The following is a 22,128-nucleotide window of genomic DNA, read 5'->3' on the forward strand; positions in this document are numbered from 1 at the left end:
ATGCATAAATAATTCAAAGGAGACTAGCTAAGTGTCACAGCATATATATTTTCCATTTTTATCCCTTTAATTATTACATTTTTTTTAAATATTTTATTTTTTTCAAAATATTCTGAAACAAGACTTTTTGATTCTTTATTTTACGCTGTCCAAGGAAATCTTCCTAGAAAGTATGGCAATTACTTAGATTAATCATACTACATCCCAGAATTCGTTTTACCATTATTTTAGAATACCATGCCCTGAGTTTATTCGGTTTGATTATATATATATATATATATATATATATACATACATACACAAGGTTTGTAGGTTCCACTAGTTCAGAGAAACACTCTGGAAAGTTTATAAAGCAAAATACTCATAATGAGCAGTGTGTTACGTTAATTATTTTGAACATGTTTTCTTTGAGTAGAGATGAACCTGTGGTTGGCATCACACAATTTATTGAAAATCTTCAAACACCAATATAAGTTAAATTCTTTCAGAGAAATAATGATATATTATTGTTCGTCTGGAAGTGTATATAATTTTGTCCTTTACAGTTGTATAATTTACAAGATTCTTTTGTTAACATGATTTCTTTGTTTCATAGTCACAGAATCTAAATGATTTACTATTATCAAATATAGCATTTGTTCCAGTATTCACTGTTATGACTTTTGATTCTCAATAGTTATACAATCCAGTCAACCTTCAAAATATTCAGCAACTGGTAGGGGTTGCTTTGTAATTCATAACAGCCCAATAGTAATGTAGATAACATCTTAGGTAGGTAATGATGGTAATATACACACACATGTATCTGGGGTGTTTCACTGATGCTTGGTTGAGAAACTGCAGTAAAAGCAACACAGTTGCTATAAGGACCGAGATTAAAAGAAAAACTGAAAGAGAGAAATCAAAGAAAAATGTTAATATTTTACAAAAATATTTGCAACTGGAAAATAAACTAAGATATTTGATAAAAATTAATAATAGCATTGTTACAGTGTTCAATATATTAATACACAAACATACAATTTACTATTCTGTTTAATCTCTACTATATTCAAATCAAATCTTTCGGATTTTAAATCATGTACATAGAAAACATCAAAATGCCTGTTACTAAAATAGGTTAGCATTAGGGGTGTTTTATTATACACTACTGTAGAATATTTGAATTTATCCCTTAAAATTTTAGGTTAGAATATTTTTAACTATGTTTATACATTCAAATAGGTATGATATAAAATAATCCAGTCCCCCAAAATATGTCATGTCTCCACATCCTTAGTCCAAATTCAGCCAAGATGAAGTTTTTTTTTTTTTATTCTCCATGCTTATTGAAACAAAATCAAACAAAAACCTAATTCAGTTTATTTCATTACATAAAGTAAGACCAACCTTTGTCAATATAATTCATACATTTGTTACTTTTGACTGACATAAAATATGAGAATTTATTCCAATCACTCAAGTAGAAGAGGAGCAATTTCTTGAGATAGCCAAAAATGATGAATTTATTACTGTAAAGGATTGGTATCAGACAGTAGTATAGTAAGGGTTTTGGCCACCTGCTTTCTTAAACCTAACATACCTTCAATTACATTTAATAAGTGACTGCCCTGTGTAGTCTGCATGCCCCATGCTACACTAGAGCTATCATATCAAAGACAATGACTCAATAGCAGGTAATCACATGAATAAAAATAGCTCATGACAGAGTGTCACTGAGTTAATCTAATTCGTGCTGAGATGGTATTAGGATAAAATGATGGAAAAAATAGCAACAGTTTTTTGCACTGCTACAGGTAAAAATGGTTGATTGTATCACATATGAAGTACATGAGGTGAGATAAATGTAATGTTGTATAATGAGATAGGCTTTGGGAGAGAAAGAAGTCTCAAATAGGATTCAACGAAAATGTTAAATGGTAAATTGCCCGAAATGGGGAACATACATGATCGAAGAGAGGAATCTCAAATATTCACCAATATACACAAGAAGAGAAGATTGTTTCTAAGTATGTTCCTGTTATAAGGACTGAAAAATAATGGAGTAAAAAGTTATATGTGTGCTGACAATGGAGGTATTCATGGCGATATGGTATGTTAGGCCTTTCCCTTCACTCAGAATGGAGATATTGAAATGACAAATCAAATATCAAGTTTTTCTACCACTATCTAGGAAATGGTCAACACAGAATTCTTCATAATTAGTTTTAAATATCTTCTGACAAAAATATGAAAATAAAATGAACTATGAAAAACCAAATTTCAAAGGGAAACCTAATTTATTACACACTATTCTAATCAACATGTAATTTTAACACTTGTCTCTGAATAGAGACATTGGAAATATCCTGTAATGGAGAAATAATAACCTAATCTTGAAGAACCTCTTTAAAATATTTATAATCGATAACCTTTCAGTTTTACTACATAGCCAAGCATAATCTTGATAAGCTGGATTTCCTCAACACATGCAATAAATAAATAAATACATTGGTGTTTAATGTTGACCTGATACAAGACAAAAAACTACATTGGTCTATTGATTATATAGACCTGCAATAACAAACTATGAAAAATTAAATTATTAGCAAAACCTCAAACACAGTTCATCCTCTTTGATCTCTGGCATTTGTCTAATAGCCTATGCTTCTCTCTCCTCACAAATTGCAACCAACCCAAAGCTGCTTTGAATGTTTCAACCTCATAAAAGCAGAACTTTGATATTTTGAGCAAAAACATTTTAAATTCAAAAGGCTAGTGAATGACAGCCAATCTTTCATATAGTTTATCAAGCAACACGTTTGTAAATGAAAATTATCAATATAACTGTGTGGCCCACACAAACCAGTGCAACTAGGAGAGAACAGAAGATCTAATCCCAAATGAAACATTTCAATTTATCATCTCTATTACTTTCACCACTGTCCACCCTTTTCCTTTAGAGATCCATTCACCTGGATTTCTCATTCCTACTCTACTCCATGTAGAAATTTAGTGAATGAGACTCATCATTTCTCATATTTATAGATTTTCAGTAGAATTTTAAAATGAAAACTAAACACTGCTAACACAAAAGTAGGATGCAGTATTGATTATAAACCTTTAATACATTTAGTAGTATACTATGGTTGCAAAACAAAATACTGTATCCCTACTAGCAATTAATATTTACGCAGCAGTTGCCAAGAATGTATTTAATACGTAAACTGGTCTATCCAACAGTGTTACACCGCTAAACTTAGTGGCTATTTAATCAATGAATTTGTAGATAATTAAAGGGTTGGATGTGGTGCTGAAAAAGGAGCAAAAACTCCTGAAATATGCATATACACCCATTATTTTCTAACTTTGGTCACATTGGTTACATAGACATATTCACATATGGAATGTAACTTTCACCACTGGCTTTAAATTCCATAAAAAAATATATGCTGAGATAAATTTAAAAATGAAAACAATGCACTGCTAACACTAGTAGGACAGTATGAACTTATAAACCTTTAATATACATGGTAGTATATTATGGTTGTAAAACAAAATACAGTGTCCCTACCAGCAAATAACATTCCTCAAACTTGGGGGAAGGGTTTTAGAAAAAGCAATGGAAACTGCTCCTGCTGTGAATTATAGACAAATATACATTTACATATCATTGATAAATAATTAACCAAATGATAAAAAAAGTCTTTGATGGTTTAATGAAATAAGGAATGTTAAAATGTGCTGAAGTCTAAGTTATATCCAACCTCACCCAAACAACTGTCTGCACATAAATCACAGATACTCTCTATTGTAAAACAGATTGAGCAAAATGGAACTAATGTTGCAATGAATCCTGAAGGTTTTCAGGTCTTTAAAGAAATTAAAAAAAAAAAAAATTAATAGTAAATCTAATTAGTATGTCTTAAAACAACATCAGTTTTGAAACACTTTAATCCTAAAATGTAATCAATTTGTAGAAGGTGGAAGCAGGAAAGATTATAAGCTTGCTGTATAGTTTTCTAGAACAAAAGCAAGCAAGCTAATTTAAGATAAATGTTGGAAAACAGATCTAAGTATAGTAACAATATATATATATATATATATATATATATATATATATATATATATATATATATATATATATATACTGAAAACTAAGTCAGTTTGGAATGGAATTATATTCATCACTGATAGGATTGTAGTCTCAGTAGCTGATATATTGGATATTCACAAGAACATACCAAAACAGTAAAAACTTATGGACTAAGTCATGAAATACGAGGAGAGTAACCAAAAATTTTAATGTGACACCATATGGCATGGAAGTTTCAACACAAAATATTCTGTGCCATTTGCCAAAGAGCTGCAGAAAATGGACTTGAGAAAACGAATACATTTATCTTGTGGAACAGGTTTATGTTTAGCTTTGTGAAAGTTCTTTCAATATGATTAATAGGCACAGGCATAGCTGTGTGGTACAAAGTTTGCTTCCCATTCACATGGTTCTTTGTTCAGTCCCACTGCATAGCACCTTGGGCAGATGTTTTCTACTATAGCCTTGGGTCAACCACACCCTTGAGTGGATTTGCTAGAAACTGAAAAAACCTGTGTGTGTGTGGTGGACACTCCTCATAACTTAGTGGTTAGGGAAGAGAGACTGATAGAATAAGTACCAGGCTCATAAAAGATGATTTATATAACCTCTTAGAGAATGAGGTAACAAGAAACACTAATAAAGTATGAAGAACTATTGCCACTGACTGTCTTTTTAACAGAAGCCAATTGGTCATAACAATGGAATGGAAAAAAGTGGACAAAACTACTAAGCCGTCTATTACTATGAAAAATGCAGATTATTTGATACATAGGAATTATCATGGCATCTGAATTATGCAGTCCATTCATATGTTTAATGTATTAGGTGCAATGTTTAGTTAACATTTTAACAAGGAGTATATAGACTGCACTGATGATTCATCAGTAGTTTAGCTAAAGTGATTATTTAGGAAATAACCAGTCCAGACAGTGCATGGATTAGTTAACTATAATAATGTACTGAGACATAACTAGTCAGGAATACCAGTTATTTAGTTCCCCAAATCAGCAATGATGATCCTTTTACATTAAGCAGTGTACATCACAACTACATTATTACTCAACATATCCTTTCAGACAGTAGTAGAGTATAATTAGAGAGTGATTCAATTTATCAGCTGAGACACTTTTGTTGCTTCATTACACTAACAAGTTAACTTGGGTCAAACACTGAAGCAAATACATAAAAATATTTTATATAAAATTATGTTCTCACAACTAAATTGTGTCATTCTAAAAGTTTAACACTTGAAAGTCATAATTTCTGAAGTATTACTTTTTCAGAATAGAAAATATTTTAAAGAGGTAAAATATGCAACTATTGTAATGCTTGAGTGACAATGTATGAAATCCATAAAATCTGTAGACATTATCATTTATTATCTATTTTCCATGCTGGAGAGCTGCACAAGGCTCTGTCTGTTTTGGCATGGTTTCTACAGCTGGATGCCCTTCCTAACACCAACCACTATACAGAGTTTACTGAGTGCCTTTTACGTGCGGCCAGCACTGCCTTTTATGTGGAACTACCACTGGTGCTTAAAGAGAAAATATATATTTTAAGAGAAATGTTACTCATTTTTATTAGTCAATTTTTTTCAATTAAAGTGATTTATCAAAGATAATTGAAATTGTAGATTCATTCTGAAACTAAATTTTGGAAAACAGTCATTGTTATTGAACACTCATATACATGACATATCACACATCCTAACCACACTAATCCAATTCCATTTTTCTTAATTCTTCTTGAAGCTGATTTGTATTTTATCATCCATACATGCTAACATCAACCAACCAACCAATAGAACATGCCCACCTAATTTTTTTTCCAGCTTCAGCACATCTTCCACATTCAACTGTCCACAAGCAACAAACAATTTTATTCTTCAGCTGCACAGAGAATTCCTTTCCTCACAACTGGATACTATGCTTTCAGAACTACAAACACTAATAATTAGGACCCTAAATAACAAATGATTTCTAGGGACCTTGTGAGAATTTATTTCAAAGGTGCTCTTCTTACTAACAACTCCTATACAAAGCCTTTTTCAGTTTGTTAGCGCACAACACTACACCGGGTGCACCCAAATAGAATTCTTTCAGTAACCAGCACATTTCTGTAGAGTACTCTTGAATTCTTTCCCACTAATTAAAAAGGATTTTCTTTCCTAGATTTATTTAAACTCTTCCATGTTTGGAATTTGATCTTCAAGTCTTTAATATCTATCATAACAGCAGTCTTCAGACTTTACTGTCATGTATGGCCTGGAGAACTATAATTCCTTACTGATCTCATTGCTAACTCCTACCTTAGTTGATGGAAACTCTATACAATAGCTTGCATACACTCACAAGCCATACCTCAACACCCAGTTTTCACAGTGACTGCTAGACTAGAGGGCAAGGTTTTCTCCAGATCAACAAATATTTCAACTTAATGTGACAGTCCCATGAAGGGAATCACACCACTGCTATTTAGCCCTAGGAAGCAGCAACGCTTCCTGTCGGCCATGACACATTTCCTGTGTCCTTATGTTTGCAAGGGGGAGATAAGCACCTCCACCCAGCTAACCCTGCATCCAGAGACTAGTTTCTGAGTCTTTGCTTGTCATCAGTCTGGAGTAGCATGGCCTGCTAGTTGGAGATGCCTATCTAGCCTTTGCAAACACAAGAATTCTAGTGAAAGACATTCACTGATTACAAAAATAGAAATAATACATTTCTAAATATCTCAGAGAGATTTATGCAGTAGTGGTACGATAAAGCAGTTGTATACTGTCAACTTAATGTGACAGTCCCATGAAGGGAATCATACTACTGCTATTTAGCCCAAGGAAGCAGCAACGCTTCCTGTCGGCCTTGACACATTTCCTGTGTCCTTATGTTTGCAGCAACTAGTCTCTGGATGCAGGCTTAGCTAGGTGGAGGTGCTTATCTCCCCCTTGCAAACATAAGGACACAGGAAACGTGTCAAGGCCAACAGGAAGCGTTGCTGCTTCCTAGAGCTAAATAGTAGTAGTATGATTCCCTTCATGAGACTGTCACATTAAGTTGACAATATACAACTAATTTATCATACTACTACTGCATAAATCTGAGATATTTAGAAATTTATTATTTCTATTTCTTTATCCTTATAGCAGTCATAGGGTACGTCTCTATACAACCTTTTTGGCAATGCAAGTGTCTAGGAAGTGTCCTACATCACTGAATAATTCAGTGACTATCCTGACTAGCTATTTCCCCTATCTAATACCTATGTAATTAGAGGTGGAAATTGTGAAAATATTTACAACTAAGTGACTTGCATCTTCACAGAAAATATAAAGAGGTGCTAGACTGTACTTGTCAGACCCATCATTAAAATACTCCATTCATGACCATCCCACTTCAGAAACACTGTGTCAAGAACTGCATTAATTCGTTGTGTTAAAAATGGCAGTGAGATGTGGTTGCTTTTTCTAGCAAGACTAGCAACCATTTATTGGTTTGTGTAAATACTAGTGATTAAAATTAGTATAAACTTAATTTATAACAAATTAAATGAATGGAACTTCAGTTGGTTTCACTGAGGATATTCCAATGATTTCATTAGTTGAAAGAATTATAATATATATGACTGAGTATTCCAAGACATGTATATCTTTAAATGTAATCCTCAGGCAGAATTAGTATGCCAGTGTTTGACAAAATTGGTCCCATGAATTTCATACAAGACATCTGATAGGCTTTCAGAGTTTTCAATTTTCATTCACAAGGATTGAATAAGCTTGAGGTTATAGTAAAAAGACACTTGCCTAAGGTACCATGCAGTGGAATCAAACCCAGGACCTCAATATTGCAATGCCAACTCCTTTACCACTCAGCCATACCAGCATCCAAATATAAGGTTTATCCACTAATGGGAATGTTAGGTGAAAAAGGTAGGATTGAGTGATGGTCTTGTGAAAACTAACATTAAAAATGATGTTTAATGCAGCTGATTTTAACTATAGTATTGTTAAATAGCAATAGATATAGATGTGAACAGGGCTTTTGGAATTAAAAAAAAAAAAAAAAGAGAAACCTTTTGCAATTAATTGATCACTGAGACCAGGAACCACATCAATAAATCTGATAGAAATGGTGCACAGTTTATGAATAAAGTGAAACTCAAGTAGAATGCCACAACTAACAGATTTTTGGAAAAAAACTTCAAGTTAAGGAGAATAAAACATTTGAGAATCTGTGGTCCCAGAGAACAAGTCAAGAAACCACAATTGTGCAAAATGTTTTAAGATATTTCAATTCACCTCTACTCAGTCATTCAAGTAAACGACCACACTAATTCTGCTATCTATGTGTGTATACAAAGACACACACACCTTTCCACTACTCCATATACATACATCCCACCTCACTTATTCCGCTACTCCATATACGTACATCCCTCTTCAATTATTCCACTACTCCATATACGTACATCCCTCTTCACTTATTCTGCTATGCCATATACATACATCCCTCTTCACTTATTCTGCTATGCCATATACATACATCCCTCTTCACTTATTCTGCTACTCCATATACGTACATCCCTCCTCACTTATTCCGCTATTGCATATATGTATATTTCTCCTCACTTATTACTGCTAAACAACTACACAATCTTCAGAGATATTAATTATATGAAAAGGTAATAGCTTTTACTTTTTCTGCTCATATCACAAACCTCACCCATAACACAAAGTTGTTCTTTAAAGGATTATGGAAGATCATAAGACTTACTGTGGCCCTCTGCAACCAACTAGATGAAGTCACTAGTGATTAGGGTGGTGTTAATTCCTGGACCTGGCAGTGCATTGTGTTGTGTTGGGCAAAACACTTCATTTCACATTGTTCTAGTTCACTCAACTGCAAATGAGGAACCCTGCAACAAACTAGCACCCCATTCAGGAGGCAATGTTGTGATCTTGGTCACTTGTACAACATGGAAACCAAGTAACTGGCCTCATGCATCCAAGTACTCAAGACAGTTATGTCCAGGGGTTGATATTTACTGTAGCTAACCAGCATCTTTGAATAGTAAGTTTTAAAATATTGAAGATCTTCAACCACCACCACCACAAACATTTAATTCTGAACAGTTGTTACTTGAAGGACTAGAATTTGTAACAAAATTAGTGGAAGCTCAATTCCTCCACAAATCAAGTTTATCTTTTATTTGGCCTCATTCAAGCTACAATTGTAGATAGTAAAGCTATGTTATTGAAATACCTTTTCCAATGTTAAGAGTACACAAAACTACAGTACAGACTAAGCTAATTCAAACAAGTTTAATCACCATGGCTCAATATCTTAAAACCTCAACTAGCTATTTGCAGTAAAATTGTTATATAATGAAGATTAAGGTTGTTCAGCTAGTGATAGTTATAGCAACATTTGTAGTTTAAATTTTCTCTCTCATTAGTTATGGAAAGAAATTTAATAGCAAACCTCATATCAACCACTTGATAACTGACCTATTTAAAATTTGACAAATTTAGACATGTTTATACTTTGTTTTCTTATAGACTAATATGGGTTGTGCAGGTATTACTGTGTGGTTCTAGGTCTGACCCAACCTTCACTGCAGATTACCTGTCACTCAGGTAACACAATCTGTCAACAATTGCTGATGAGCCTTCCAGGCATTTGAAAAAGAGAAGGAAAAAATGTTCACATCAAAAATAAAAAGAAAAGTGAAAACAAATCCAAATTTCTTTTATCATCTAATCTAGTTTAGAAATAATATATTTAAACTGAAGTCACTTAACTTTTATTCCTACTTGTACAATTCTTCTCTACAAATGTAAGCCATAGCATTTACACTTAAAAAATGGAGAGGATGGGAGGAAAAAAGGAAAAGACAATAAGCAAATAATCCTTGAAAATAATTTTGATACAGGAAATTTTGAGCTGTAAGAAAATAGCACAAGTGAAAACTGAAGTACTTACATTGAATAGCAAATAAAATGAAAGCAACAAAAATGCCTACATTATTTTCATTAAACAGTAAAAATTTTAAATAGTTTTTCTGTAATAACAATTTCCATAAAAACGAAAAGGAAAAAAATCTGCGGATAGAAGAGATTTGACTTGAAAATAGGCAATAAGCAGGTAGCTGACAAAGTGTATTACACGTCACAGCAGACAAGAGACTGTACATACCCAGATATAGTTTACTTTGGATGTTTAAATGCACCTGAACGACGGAAGGAACAGCAGGTTTGAGGCATCTGACAAAAAGTAATTAAGAACCTTCAAGAATGTGAAAAGAGACAAGGGTAGGCAATGATTGCTACAAAATATGCCTCATTAACCAAAGACTGTGGCATTGTTTTAATAATGCCAGTGTAAAAGTAAAACAAAACTAAAAATTGGTAATGATTAAGGATTGGTGGTAGCAAATGAACACAAAATGTGCAGTGGATCCATCAACTTGGAATAAATCTGACGAACCGATTTTGAAACTTACAACTAAAATTTGAACAGATTTTCAAAACAGCTACAATAAATATATACACAATTTAATGGAAAATATTTATTCCAGCCAATTAGAAGGTAGTAATAATAACAACACTGATGACAGAAATTCTGTATAACATTTAACAGATTTATAATAAAAACTGATAACTAAAATACTTGGATTGCTAAGTCATAGCAAGTTATCCAGACTAACATTAAGTCATATCAATTTTACTCTACAAACCAAGTAAAAGAAAGGAAGATGGAAAGATGCAGTATGGGATAAAGCAGATTGGTCATAAGTACAATATTTTCAACTGACAATTGAGTACTAATTCTCAATTACAAATATTGCAATCATAGAAATAGTCTTAAAAACTTGCATTGAGAGGAAGAGATATGCAGGGAAGCAGGTAATGTATTTATATCAACATTTTATATATTTACACACACATAATTACATATAATCATATTTATACATGAATAAGTATAATTACATATAAACATATGTACATACACACACACAAAAAATACATAAAGTATGCATGTAGATATATGAACATAATATGTACATACACATTGATGAGTTGGACAAAATAATGGAAACATTTTTTCTATTGGTAATATGACAAATTCAAAACTGATCTAGTATATATGTATGCGTCCATATGCATTATGTATGCCTTGTAGTTCATGACATGGCCTTTTTTTTTTTTTTGCAGGTATTTATATTTAAATAAGTTAAAATGCATGACATGTCTGATTTCCGAAGAGGACAAATTGTTGGAACAGAGAAGGTTGGAATTTCTGTCACTAAAACTGCTGAATTGCTTAATATTTCTAGAGATAGTCTCTTAAAATCATGTTGGCATTCCAAAACCAAGATCAAACCAGATCTGACAAGCGTAATTCTGGACAGAAGGAAAAACTCAGAGAGAGGGAATACGGCAGTAAAAATGACAGCAGAGCCAACCCTGTGTTACCCAAAACCATTTGTTGTGAGTTCCATAAAGCTGGACATCATGAAAGACTTCCAGAATGGCTCAATGGAACAATATCTTTTCCAACGAACCATCATTCACCTCTTTTCTCCATTTTGAAGCAAATTTATGTCTGAAGACAGCCCAGATAAACTTGACTGTATGGCATAAAAATACCTCTGTGATGATTTGGACAGCCTTATGGAATTCTCTAGGCACTTTAGTTATTCTACATGGCAGAATTAATGCCGATAATTATCTCAGTATTTTGGTTGATCATGTCTATCCAATGGTAGCACAATCTTTCAAGATAAAACAATTCACATGGCTAATTTGATATGAAGAGTTCAAAAGTGAAGCAGACTATATGGATTAGTTCCTACAATCACCAGATTGCAATATAAATGAACATTTATGGGCATTTTGGAGCTGCTTCTCTCCATCATCACTGAAAGAACCAAAGTAGGTTTTACTAGAAGAATTGCTCAAAATTTCCCCCAGCAACCACTCAGAACCTATACAAGTCAATTCCTCAAGGTGAGGTGGACCAACTTCATATTAACAAAGCATTTTTAAATTGTTTCCATCAGTGTTGACCAATATATATACACACACACACACAGAGTTACTTACATATATACAGACACGATACATATATACATATTGCGTATGTACATGCACATACAACTATAGATTTACACATATCTATACACACATATACACAGCACACATGTATGCATACATTCATGCATCATATAAACATACACATGTACCAATATATACACATACATAAACACAAAGACACTACATACAGATATTGATGTCTGGTTAAGAAGTTTGCCTTCAAACCACCTAGCTTCAGGTTCAGTCCCACTTTGTAGCAACTTGAACAAGTTTCTTCCACTACAATACCAAGCTCAGACAAAGTCTTGTGAGTGGATTATGTTCATACATCCAAATATACACATCTATTCAGATACAGACACACATAGCCACATGTACACACATGTAAACCAAAGTCTAGGAGTTACTAAGTTTCAGAAATTAATCCTTTAGCATTTAAACTGGCTAAGTTGGCCCGAATATTCTGATTTATTTTCAAATTGGCCAGATTTAGCCTCTCACACCAACCCTACATCATTGAAATCTCGAAGCTACAAGATATTGCATGATCAATTCAAAGCAATGTGAAATAGGCATTGCATTTGACAGTAATCTGAATGCTAAAGGGTTAAAGCTTAAATATATTAAGATTTTATATTACAGGGGTTGGGGTGGAATCCTCATTTTTTTTTTTGTGATTAATTTCATCTTCAGATAATGAAAGGAATGTGTCTGAAATGTTCTCAGGTGATTCAAATTTCTTGCAAGTCATCATTTAATGTTCATTTTCCATGCCGACAGGAGTTGGACAGTGTGAAAGGAGCTTGCCAGCTGGAAGAGCTGCCCAGGCTACAATTCTCTGTTTTAGCAGACTTTCTATGGCTGGATTGCCCCCCTAATGCCAACCATTTTACAGTGTGCACTGGGTAATTTTTATGTGGCACCAAATTAAGATATCGAATGAAAACAAGAGCTAAACCTAGACACCTTAATGTCCAAGATGAGTTTTTAGTGAGATGAAATATTTAAAAAAAATTTATATCTACAGTTTCCCTCTCTAATTGCTAGGAGGTGACATTCCTGGATATATATATATATATATATGTATATATGCGCGTGTGTGTGTGTGTGTGTGTGAAGGCATATAGGTGCATGATTTAGTGGTTAGGGTCTTACCCTCACAACCACAAGATCATTGTTTTGATCCCCAGACTGCCAATGTGTTGTGTTTGTGAGCAAAACACTTCATTTCACATTGCTCCATTCTACGCAGCCGTAAATGGGTAACAAGCGATGGACTAGCATTCCAATCAAGGGAAATGTTGGCCTGCCTACCAAGACAGCAGGGTGGCATCATTTGAAAGCTACAACAGTGCAAGGAAGCGCATTGTGACATGCAGCGATATAATACAAAATAGGATTTGAGCTAGAAGCCTCTACTTCTAAGGATAACAACACTTGCCCATTAAACATATGTATTGTTATATTTTATTGCTACTTAAATTTATCTTTCAGGAAAGGTAGTCATATTGATCCAATATCAACAGTGAGATAACTGACTGGATTACTATTAAACATCATATACAGAAGTTTCCATTTTTTTTTCATCAATTACAGAAATTTCCTTCCGTAGTAGTATATGTTTCCTTTCTTGTACCATACGCATTCAACCATTCCTCACTTAGCTGTTTCTCCTCTCATTAAGATTTCCAAAGTTCCTCTATTCTGACCTTTAGATGCCAACTTTACTGAAAGATAAATTTAAACAATGAGAAAATATAACAATTGTGTATGCATCAGTGGCCTAGTGAATAAATGTTATTACTCAATTTAAAGATTGAAGTTCCTAGTTCTAATCCACTTTGGTAATACATACATGCTCAAGAATAAGACACCTGATAACAGCGAAATATTGAAACTTGACAAATATTCTTTTCAACAACCTTTCTCAAGGTGAGGTTAATAGTTGGAAAAGTTATTCTATAAGAGTGTCTTAGACTATTTAAGTTATATTTATTAAAAGTCCTGATTTTCATATGTCAAATAACTTAATATTCATATACATTACAGGTGAAGAATGAATCCATGATGATTGTCATTTATTTTACATGGAACACAAGTGAAATGATGATGAGACTTGAGCAGCACAGTTTCTGGGCTAGCTTACCTCAAAATATTAATAGTACAAAACATTGAAAATGTCACTTGTACTAATCAACCACCAGCACATTCTAACATCTGTCAAATATACAACAAACAAAAACAAAAAAAAAAATGGTGTTTGGAAGAGCTCAGGATATAAAGATGAAATGAGAAACACTGATTATGGTAGAGAAATCTGCCTAGAAAAAGAAAATTCCTTCAAAGAAAATGCTTATGGTAGATGGTTTGGATATGATCTCAATGACAATAATATTCAGACATTACACAACATAAATTTAAATCCTCATAATTAGAATGGAGATAATGAACAAACAATTGGTAAATAGACTTCAGTAAATTGAGAAAGAAAAAAAATACTAGTCCTGTGGACACCAATGATATTCAAGGAGAACACACCATTACTATTTGGGGACTGGGGAGGTGCAGCAGGCTTGTGCAGTAACATGCAGAAAATAGATAAGACAAATAGACACACAATTATTACTAAGCATACTAATAATTTATAAACATAACAGTGAAAGAATGAGTCAACAGACTGACAAATTTATCTTGATAATGAATGGTCCTACAAGAGTGAAATGATTGGTGAAAACGTATAGAAATATTAAGATATGAAGGGGGAAAAAACATGAAATATTAAAACTACACAACAAATGTAATTTCAGCTTACTTTATTTTAGAAATATTCCTTCCAAGTAGTGATATTTGGCAAGTGAAATATTTTCCTAAAATTAATTCCTGAGGATACAATGAATGATCAAAATAATACGGACACCTAGATCCAACCATGCCAATGACTAAAATACAAAAATGTTTTAAAAGCAAACCATGGGAGCCTTCAATCACAGCTAACAACCCTGTAGTCTATGTTGTAAAGAGGCCCGAAATAAAATAACCCTGGTTACTTCATTGAATTATAAGTGTTAATGTTTCAACTGTAAATCTAAAGAAACTGATGTATATAGACATGATAGAAAAAGAGTGGCAATGGTGGTGGTGATATCTAAACATTTTCACATTGGTTTGCTGAAGTTCATTTAACTATGGGATGAGGGCAGGGTAACTTAAAATTAATTGTATTTGATGGCTTAAAAAATGCAAGAGCATATTAGACATCCCAATTTCAGTAGCACTTACTCAGGAGTTAAATGTTTTAGAGCATTAAAGCCTGAAGTATAGGCCCAGCTTCTCTATAGGTGGGGTTTTTTTTTTTGGAGACTTTTTTTTTTTGGAGACATTTTCTTTGAGAAAAAGGATCTCAAAAACCATCAAATGCAGTACCTACTAGCCAACATGCTTGAGACATTTAGCTGTAATAAATTATGCTACAAATTTGAAAGCATGGATCTAAAATTTATATATCCTGCTGGTAATACATAAAAAGCAGCCAATACACTAAAGTGGCTGGTGTGAGGAAAGGCATCTGACTGTAGAAACCATGTCAAAAGAGACTGTGGAACCTGGTGCAGCTCCTGGACTTGCCAGCTCCTCTTAAACCATTCAACCCATGCTAGCAAGGAAAACTGAAGTTAAATGAAGATTTCACATTGAACCAAACCTAAAAATATAAGCTTAAATACAACAGGATTTTGTAATATAGTATTCTAAGTTAAGCAACTACAATGTATAAACTAAATATTCTCTCCTGATACGTTATAATGTAGGTAGCACAAATTCAAAGCAGAATACAAAATATTTCCAGTGTTTGAAAATCCTAATCTGATTTCTTCAATCAGTCTCATTTCTGAGAAAAATAATTACATTCAATTGTTGTATGACAAGTTCAATGCATTGAGAGAGAGAGAGAGAGAGAGAGAGAGAAGGAACGGCAATTAATTTACATCCAACTAAAAGAATTTTGCTCATTTCCTGTTGACTCCCGGAAGTATGCTATTATAGTTTTATAGTAATAGAACCGGTGCAAACCATTGAATCAGAATTGAAAGCTTATAAACATTTGAGCCTGCTTTAGATCAACCTCAAAATACTATTATTCATAAAAGTTGCTGGCCAGTATTATAGTAGTATACAGTAATAATTTTTAACATGAAACTTCTAGTTTCAAACTCAATCTAGTACTGCCTTAACACATTTCTTAAAAGAAATAATTTGGAATCAGTGTCACAATCATTGCACTGTATTTATGACAGAATGTATAGAGGAGATAAATTACCAAATTAATATTTTTTTAAAGAGAGAAATATGGAAAATATGAAGGTTGTTTAATTTTTAAATAAATAAAATATGCCAATATTTTCAATAATTATAGACAATCATAAAAGAAAAAGAAATACAAATAAAAGTTAAAATATTGAAAACAAAAATTCTTTGCAAGATTCTATGATCATCCTAAAATAAATGTTACCTAAATAACATTCAGCTTATTCAGAAGTTAAATTATATTAGAAACAACTGCATTTAGTTAATCATGAAAACCAGATAAATTCTTTATTCAGATTTGTTTCATTTTGTAATATTAAATACCATCAAGTCTCTTTTGTCAAACATTGATGACCTGATCACTGATATGGTTGTAATAAAACATCAAGTGACCAGGTTACTGATGCAAGATAAAATACAGAAACTTAATACAAATAGTATTACAAAATGAAACAAAAGCCTTTAATATAGGAAGGTGTATGTGTTTTAAAAGGTTTCTCATGACAATACAAGTGCTTCAGTTTGAACACAAACTCTTGGATGAAGTCACTCAAGTGCAACTCCAAAATATTTTAAAGATTCTTTTTTTCTTTAACTGAAGGGCTGAAATAAAGTGCAATCTTCATTCTGGTGAATACAATATATAAAAAATATATATAAACATGCAAAAAAAAAAAAGTAAATGAATGCAAATAGATATACCATATCTCTTAATGCTGAAAAAATCTTCACAAACTTACTCAGAGTTTCATGTGACCATTCATTAGACACTTATGATAATACTGGATTCAGTATTATCAGTGAGACTGAGTAATAGTTTGTGAAGATTTTTTTTTCGGTTTTATTAAAACAGTTCATTACTCTACCTTTGGTATTCGAGTACTGTTGTCTTCACTTTTGTTTTGCACCTATGTGCTTACTTGTGTGTGTGTGTTTGAATGAGTGTTTAATGCCAAGCAGCTGCAGATGGTTAATTATATACATGTAATTAAATAAAATTATATCACCAGTTGATCAGTTGAATCATTAACGCCTTTAGTTTATTGATTATTTTAATCACTTCACCTAAAACCTTTCAGATTCTGAAACCCTAGTAAATATGGTATTTTTATATTCTCTCATGAAAATAGATAAAAAAAATAGGATGTTTTGATTAACAGTTTCTCATGCAATAAGACTGTTAGTATCCAAGACTGGGCTTGGTTATTTTGAATCTGTATTTGCAAGTGTTGAACACGGGGAAGGTAAGGGAAACCAGCTTAGATAATGTAGAAAAGTTGTTAGTGTTAGATGATAAAGAAGAGGAGGATAACATCTGCTTTTGCAGAGGGAAAGGTTGTACTCAACTACATCCATCTATAAGACTAGCAAAAGTATTCCATAAACTGATCTAATGCAGTTAACAGACTAGATGATAGAACAATGAAGCAAAGAATTAAGGTACAAGTTAAAAGGTTCAATTATACTACCAAATACGATCATAGTTGCATAAAAAAATTTTTTAATATAATTTGTGTAAAAAAAAAAAAAAAGTACTCGTGCCACCAATCCGAATAACTAACATGTTTCAATGAAGACTATGCTTACTACCCTATTTTAATGACATGCAGTCATCAATATACTCTTCACACTTCAAATGTGACTGTTTAGAACATTTTAGTGGAGTTTTTGAGATTCAACTATATATTCACATATGTGTGTCTGTATGCACACACAGAATACAAGATGCACAGTATGTTTGTAAACAAAAAAACCCAAAAAAAAACAGCAGCGTATTTCGACTGTAAATTTAACTAATTGGCATATCTTATACACACACATGTATAAATACATGTATCACACACACATGTATCACACACACATACCATGTGTGCACATACATCCACATAAATGCATACTTACATGTACATACACCTGCTTCTACTTATCAATCCAAACACATCTACACAGATACATACAATTAAATAGAACCCATGGCAAGGCCTATATTATTTAATAAAATTGATAGAAATTCAGTGAATTTGTCCTGGTGAATGGAAAAATTCAATGTTTTAGACAGTTCTTCTTCGGGGAAACGTTGACAGGATATGTATATAAGCATATTATATATATATATATACATACACACACCTGCTTCCACTTATCAATCCAAACACATAAACATCTATACAGATACATACAATCAAGTAGAACCAAAACAGACTGATGTTGGGTCTACATTGGCAAGACCTACATTATTTAATAAAATTGTAAAAAGTTCAGTGAATTTGTCCTGGTGTGTGGAAAAATTCAATGTTTCAGACAGTTCTTCCAGGAAACAAAATGATATGTATGAGGTGTGTGTGTGTGTGTCTAATCCTGTTTTAATGCCTACTTTTCCATGCTTTCATGGCTCAGGTCAAGTTTACTGAGGCAGATTTCCTATAGCAGGATGCCCTTCCTGTCACTAACCCTCACTTGTTTCCAAGCAAGGTAACATTTCCCACTGATCAGAGGTTTTCATTACTACATTGGACATGAATGATAGTTTATGCAACAAGGATATGCATTCACTATCATGCTATATGAAGACAACACACACACACACATACGAACTTCTTTGACTCACAAGAATTTGGTTAGTCAGAGGCCAAAGTCCCATGAAGTAGGACTGATTCTAAAATGTGGTTGAGAAGCAAACCACTTAACACCTTAGCCCATGTGTGTGTATACACAAACATGTATATCAACACCGATATGATGTCCAATGAGACAATTGGTCTTGGTTGAGACCTGTTTACCATGTTACTAAACAGTCATTTTCTTCAATAATTTTGTCGGACTGAACCAGGGTCAGTAAAGAAATCTTAGTTGAAACTGACTTCAAAGTTATTTAAAAGGTCTAAATTGTGGCCATTACCTTCCTGTCAGAACTTAATCTATTTGACAATTACATATATGACAATAACCTTTACTTAATTACTGACAAAAAAATGTTAATACTTTATGAAAACAATGTATTCTATCAAAACTAATGGTTTTAGCTACAACAAATGAATTAACTTATGCAAATGTAAGCATTGCCAAAACATTGCTGTGTAAAGAGTATTTATGAAATGGTAGCCAATAAATTAAAATGGATTCTTTATAAGAATAGAATCCATAAACGCTTGTCCTGTTGCAGTGAACATATTTCCTGAGTGTATGCCAACATTTGATTCCAACTGGAATATTTGTCAGGACTACAAACAGTATATCTTGCAACCATCACAAGCAGTTGTTGACTATTTCACATCCAGCAATGATTACATTTATCCAATGTAAATCTATTTGTATTTTCAGACAGTATTTACAAGGACTTTAATGATGATACTTATGTCTTAACAAGAAATTGTTTATCTTTGTAAACATTTTGCACATGTTAGTCTTTTGGTTTTGACATGTTCACAAAGAAGAGTGAATATAAAAATTCAGGACCTGTTCTTTTTTCACCTTTTCTTCACCATATACCGACAAGAACACAGAAGCAGGGGGCAACAACTCTTGTGTAAGTTGCCAGGCTGTTTATATAGCTCTCCAGCAGAGGTAAGCATAAAATGTGCTCAGAACAGATTGGAAGCCATCTTGAAAGAGGATTAAGGAGAAACAAGAATTGCATTGATGCTCCAGTATGAAACCCCTTAGATTTAAATTCATTGAAGAATATAACACTATAGGCCTTCAAGTTAGTGCTCTGCTGATTATATTCTGAATGAGACTGCTGAGCAGGTGATACTCTTTCAGAAAAGGCCCAAAACTTTCAAACCTCAAAACGGCTTGTGTAGCTGTAGAGTTGAAGTAAATGGCCTACAATATTTCAAGGAACTCACAAACTATGCAATGCCTGTGAGATAGCTATATAAATAATCTGTCTAAGATAGTGAATTGCAAGCGAGTCTTCTTTTTTCATGCCAACATCATTATTTAACATCCACTTTCCATGCTGGCATGGATTGAACAGTTTTCATTGAGTAGCAGCAAGCCCAGAGGCTGCACCAGGCTCCAATTCGATGTGGCAAAGTTTCTACAGCTGGACGCACTTCCTAATGCCAACCACTCCGAGTGTAGTGGGTACTTTTTAAGTGCCAGTCAGGTGGCACTGGTATCAGTCATGCTTGACTGGCATTCTTTACATGCCACCAGCATGTTCTTCACAAATTTTGCAGAACTTTCTGAACTATCACTCTTCAAGATAACTACGTCATATTGCCATGTAAAGCTATCACACTTACTAGGCATCGTTTTGCATTCCACACTGTACTCAAAACCACTCTCCAACATCACTCAGTCCTATGTTCACCCAGATACCAAGTATTACATGTCACTGTTCTAGCCTAACAATCACCAGAGAGTGTTCCTTTCATTGCCCCCAGATTACCAGAGGCTAAACACGTTACGAATGCTGTCCCTCATGTACATGATTTTTGAAAATGCTTCCCCAAGACTTAAGAAATAGCATGATCAAATCCAATATTGAGATAATGGCTGTGAAGGTCAAGTGCTGAACTCCTGACCAGATGACCAAATAACTTATAATTACAGGCATTGTAGCCCACCCTATAAAAAGATGCAGGAGTCAGTTAGATGCAGGAGTATGTAATCACACTTACATGAAGATTGGTGAAAAACCATGCTACCAATGCAAGCATAGAAAATTAACAGAAAAGAAATAGAAAACTCCAATACAAGCCTTATATTGACCAACCATTAAATTCCAATAATTTACAATATTTTAAGTAGCCTAGTCTATAGATAAGGTGTTTATAGAAGAGGGGTTCACTTTCAAAATGTTTAAATTTTCAATTTTTCTATGTTGGTGAGAGATGAAGTTTGGTCAACACTTAGCACAAGCTCTTTGCAATACCTAACGTCTTCAAACTTCTCTAATTCTTGTAAATAGTCTGAATTCAGTTCCAGAATTATAACACTATACTTCTTTAAGTTGATTCATATAGTATGTCCATCAAATAAGTAAAACCCTTAGTAAGATTCTTCTACAGCATATATATATATCTCACTACCTCCAAAATCATTAACTGGTATATCACCTGGAAAAGACTTGCAGTAAACTATCTGAACAAATTAGATTATTCATGTTGGTAACTTCTCCATAGTACTTGGTATAGGCTATAATAGTTCCTACACCAAGGAATCTTCAAGAATGGACAAGATTAACACTGTAGAGAGAGTAAACTATCTGTACACACTGAAAATTTAAATTCTTCATTGAATAAAATTCAATAATTATTGTTACTTTCACTAGAAAAATAATTTACCTGGACTTCATAAGGTTTGATTTAAGTACATTTATACTTTTATTAATAAATTCTTTTTCATATAATGAGCTTGCTTAATGCAAATTCATACATCTAAGTTGTCTTACAATATTCTGGACTTAATCCTCACTAAATGCTACCTTTCCTAACAATGCATCTAAGTTTTTCAAAAATTGTCATTTGTTTAACGCCTAACATTCTTAAAACTGCTTCTTTAATCATAAATCTGATCTGAGTTTTATAATATACTGACTAAAAGTTAGAATCCCACCACATTGAATATTATAGAATATCCCTTGATGAAGTGTAATGTATGGGAGATTAAAACAGATGCATTTAAATTATGGTTCAACTATTAGAAA

General features: G+C 33.1%; 1 protein-coding gene across 4 annotated transcripts in view; it reads right to left on the reverse strand.

Moving 5' to 3' along the window:
* Positions 1-69: 69 nt before the first annotated feature.
* The window catches only part of LOC115216971 (protein bicaudal D), a 35,291-nt gene continuing 13,232 nt past the window's right edge, over positions 70-22,128 (reverse strand). For 2 of the 4 annotated variants that reach the window (XR_005001348.1, XM_036507705.1), the window contains exons 3-4: positions 10,270-10,337; positions 70-887 (exon numbers count right to left, since the gene is read on the reverse strand). Coding sequence is in view for 2 of the 4 variants with exons in the window: in XM_036507705.1 (XP_036363598.1) it covers positions 10,281-10,337 (57 nt within the window). In the remaining 2 variants the exon portion in view is untranslated. The remainder of the gene's footprint in view (positions 888-10,269; positions 10,338-22,128) is intronic. The other 2 variants (XM_029786449.2, XM_029786446.2) reach the window with 1 other exon arrangement.

This window comes from Octopus sinensis, linkage group LG11 (genome assembly GCF_006345805.1).
Source record: "Octopus sinensis linkage group LG11, ASM634580v1, whole genome shotgun sequence".
In the NCBI taxonomy this organism is placed as follows: domain Eukaryota; kingdom Metazoa; phylum Mollusca; class Cephalopoda; order Octopoda; family Octopodidae; genus Octopus; species Octopus sinensis.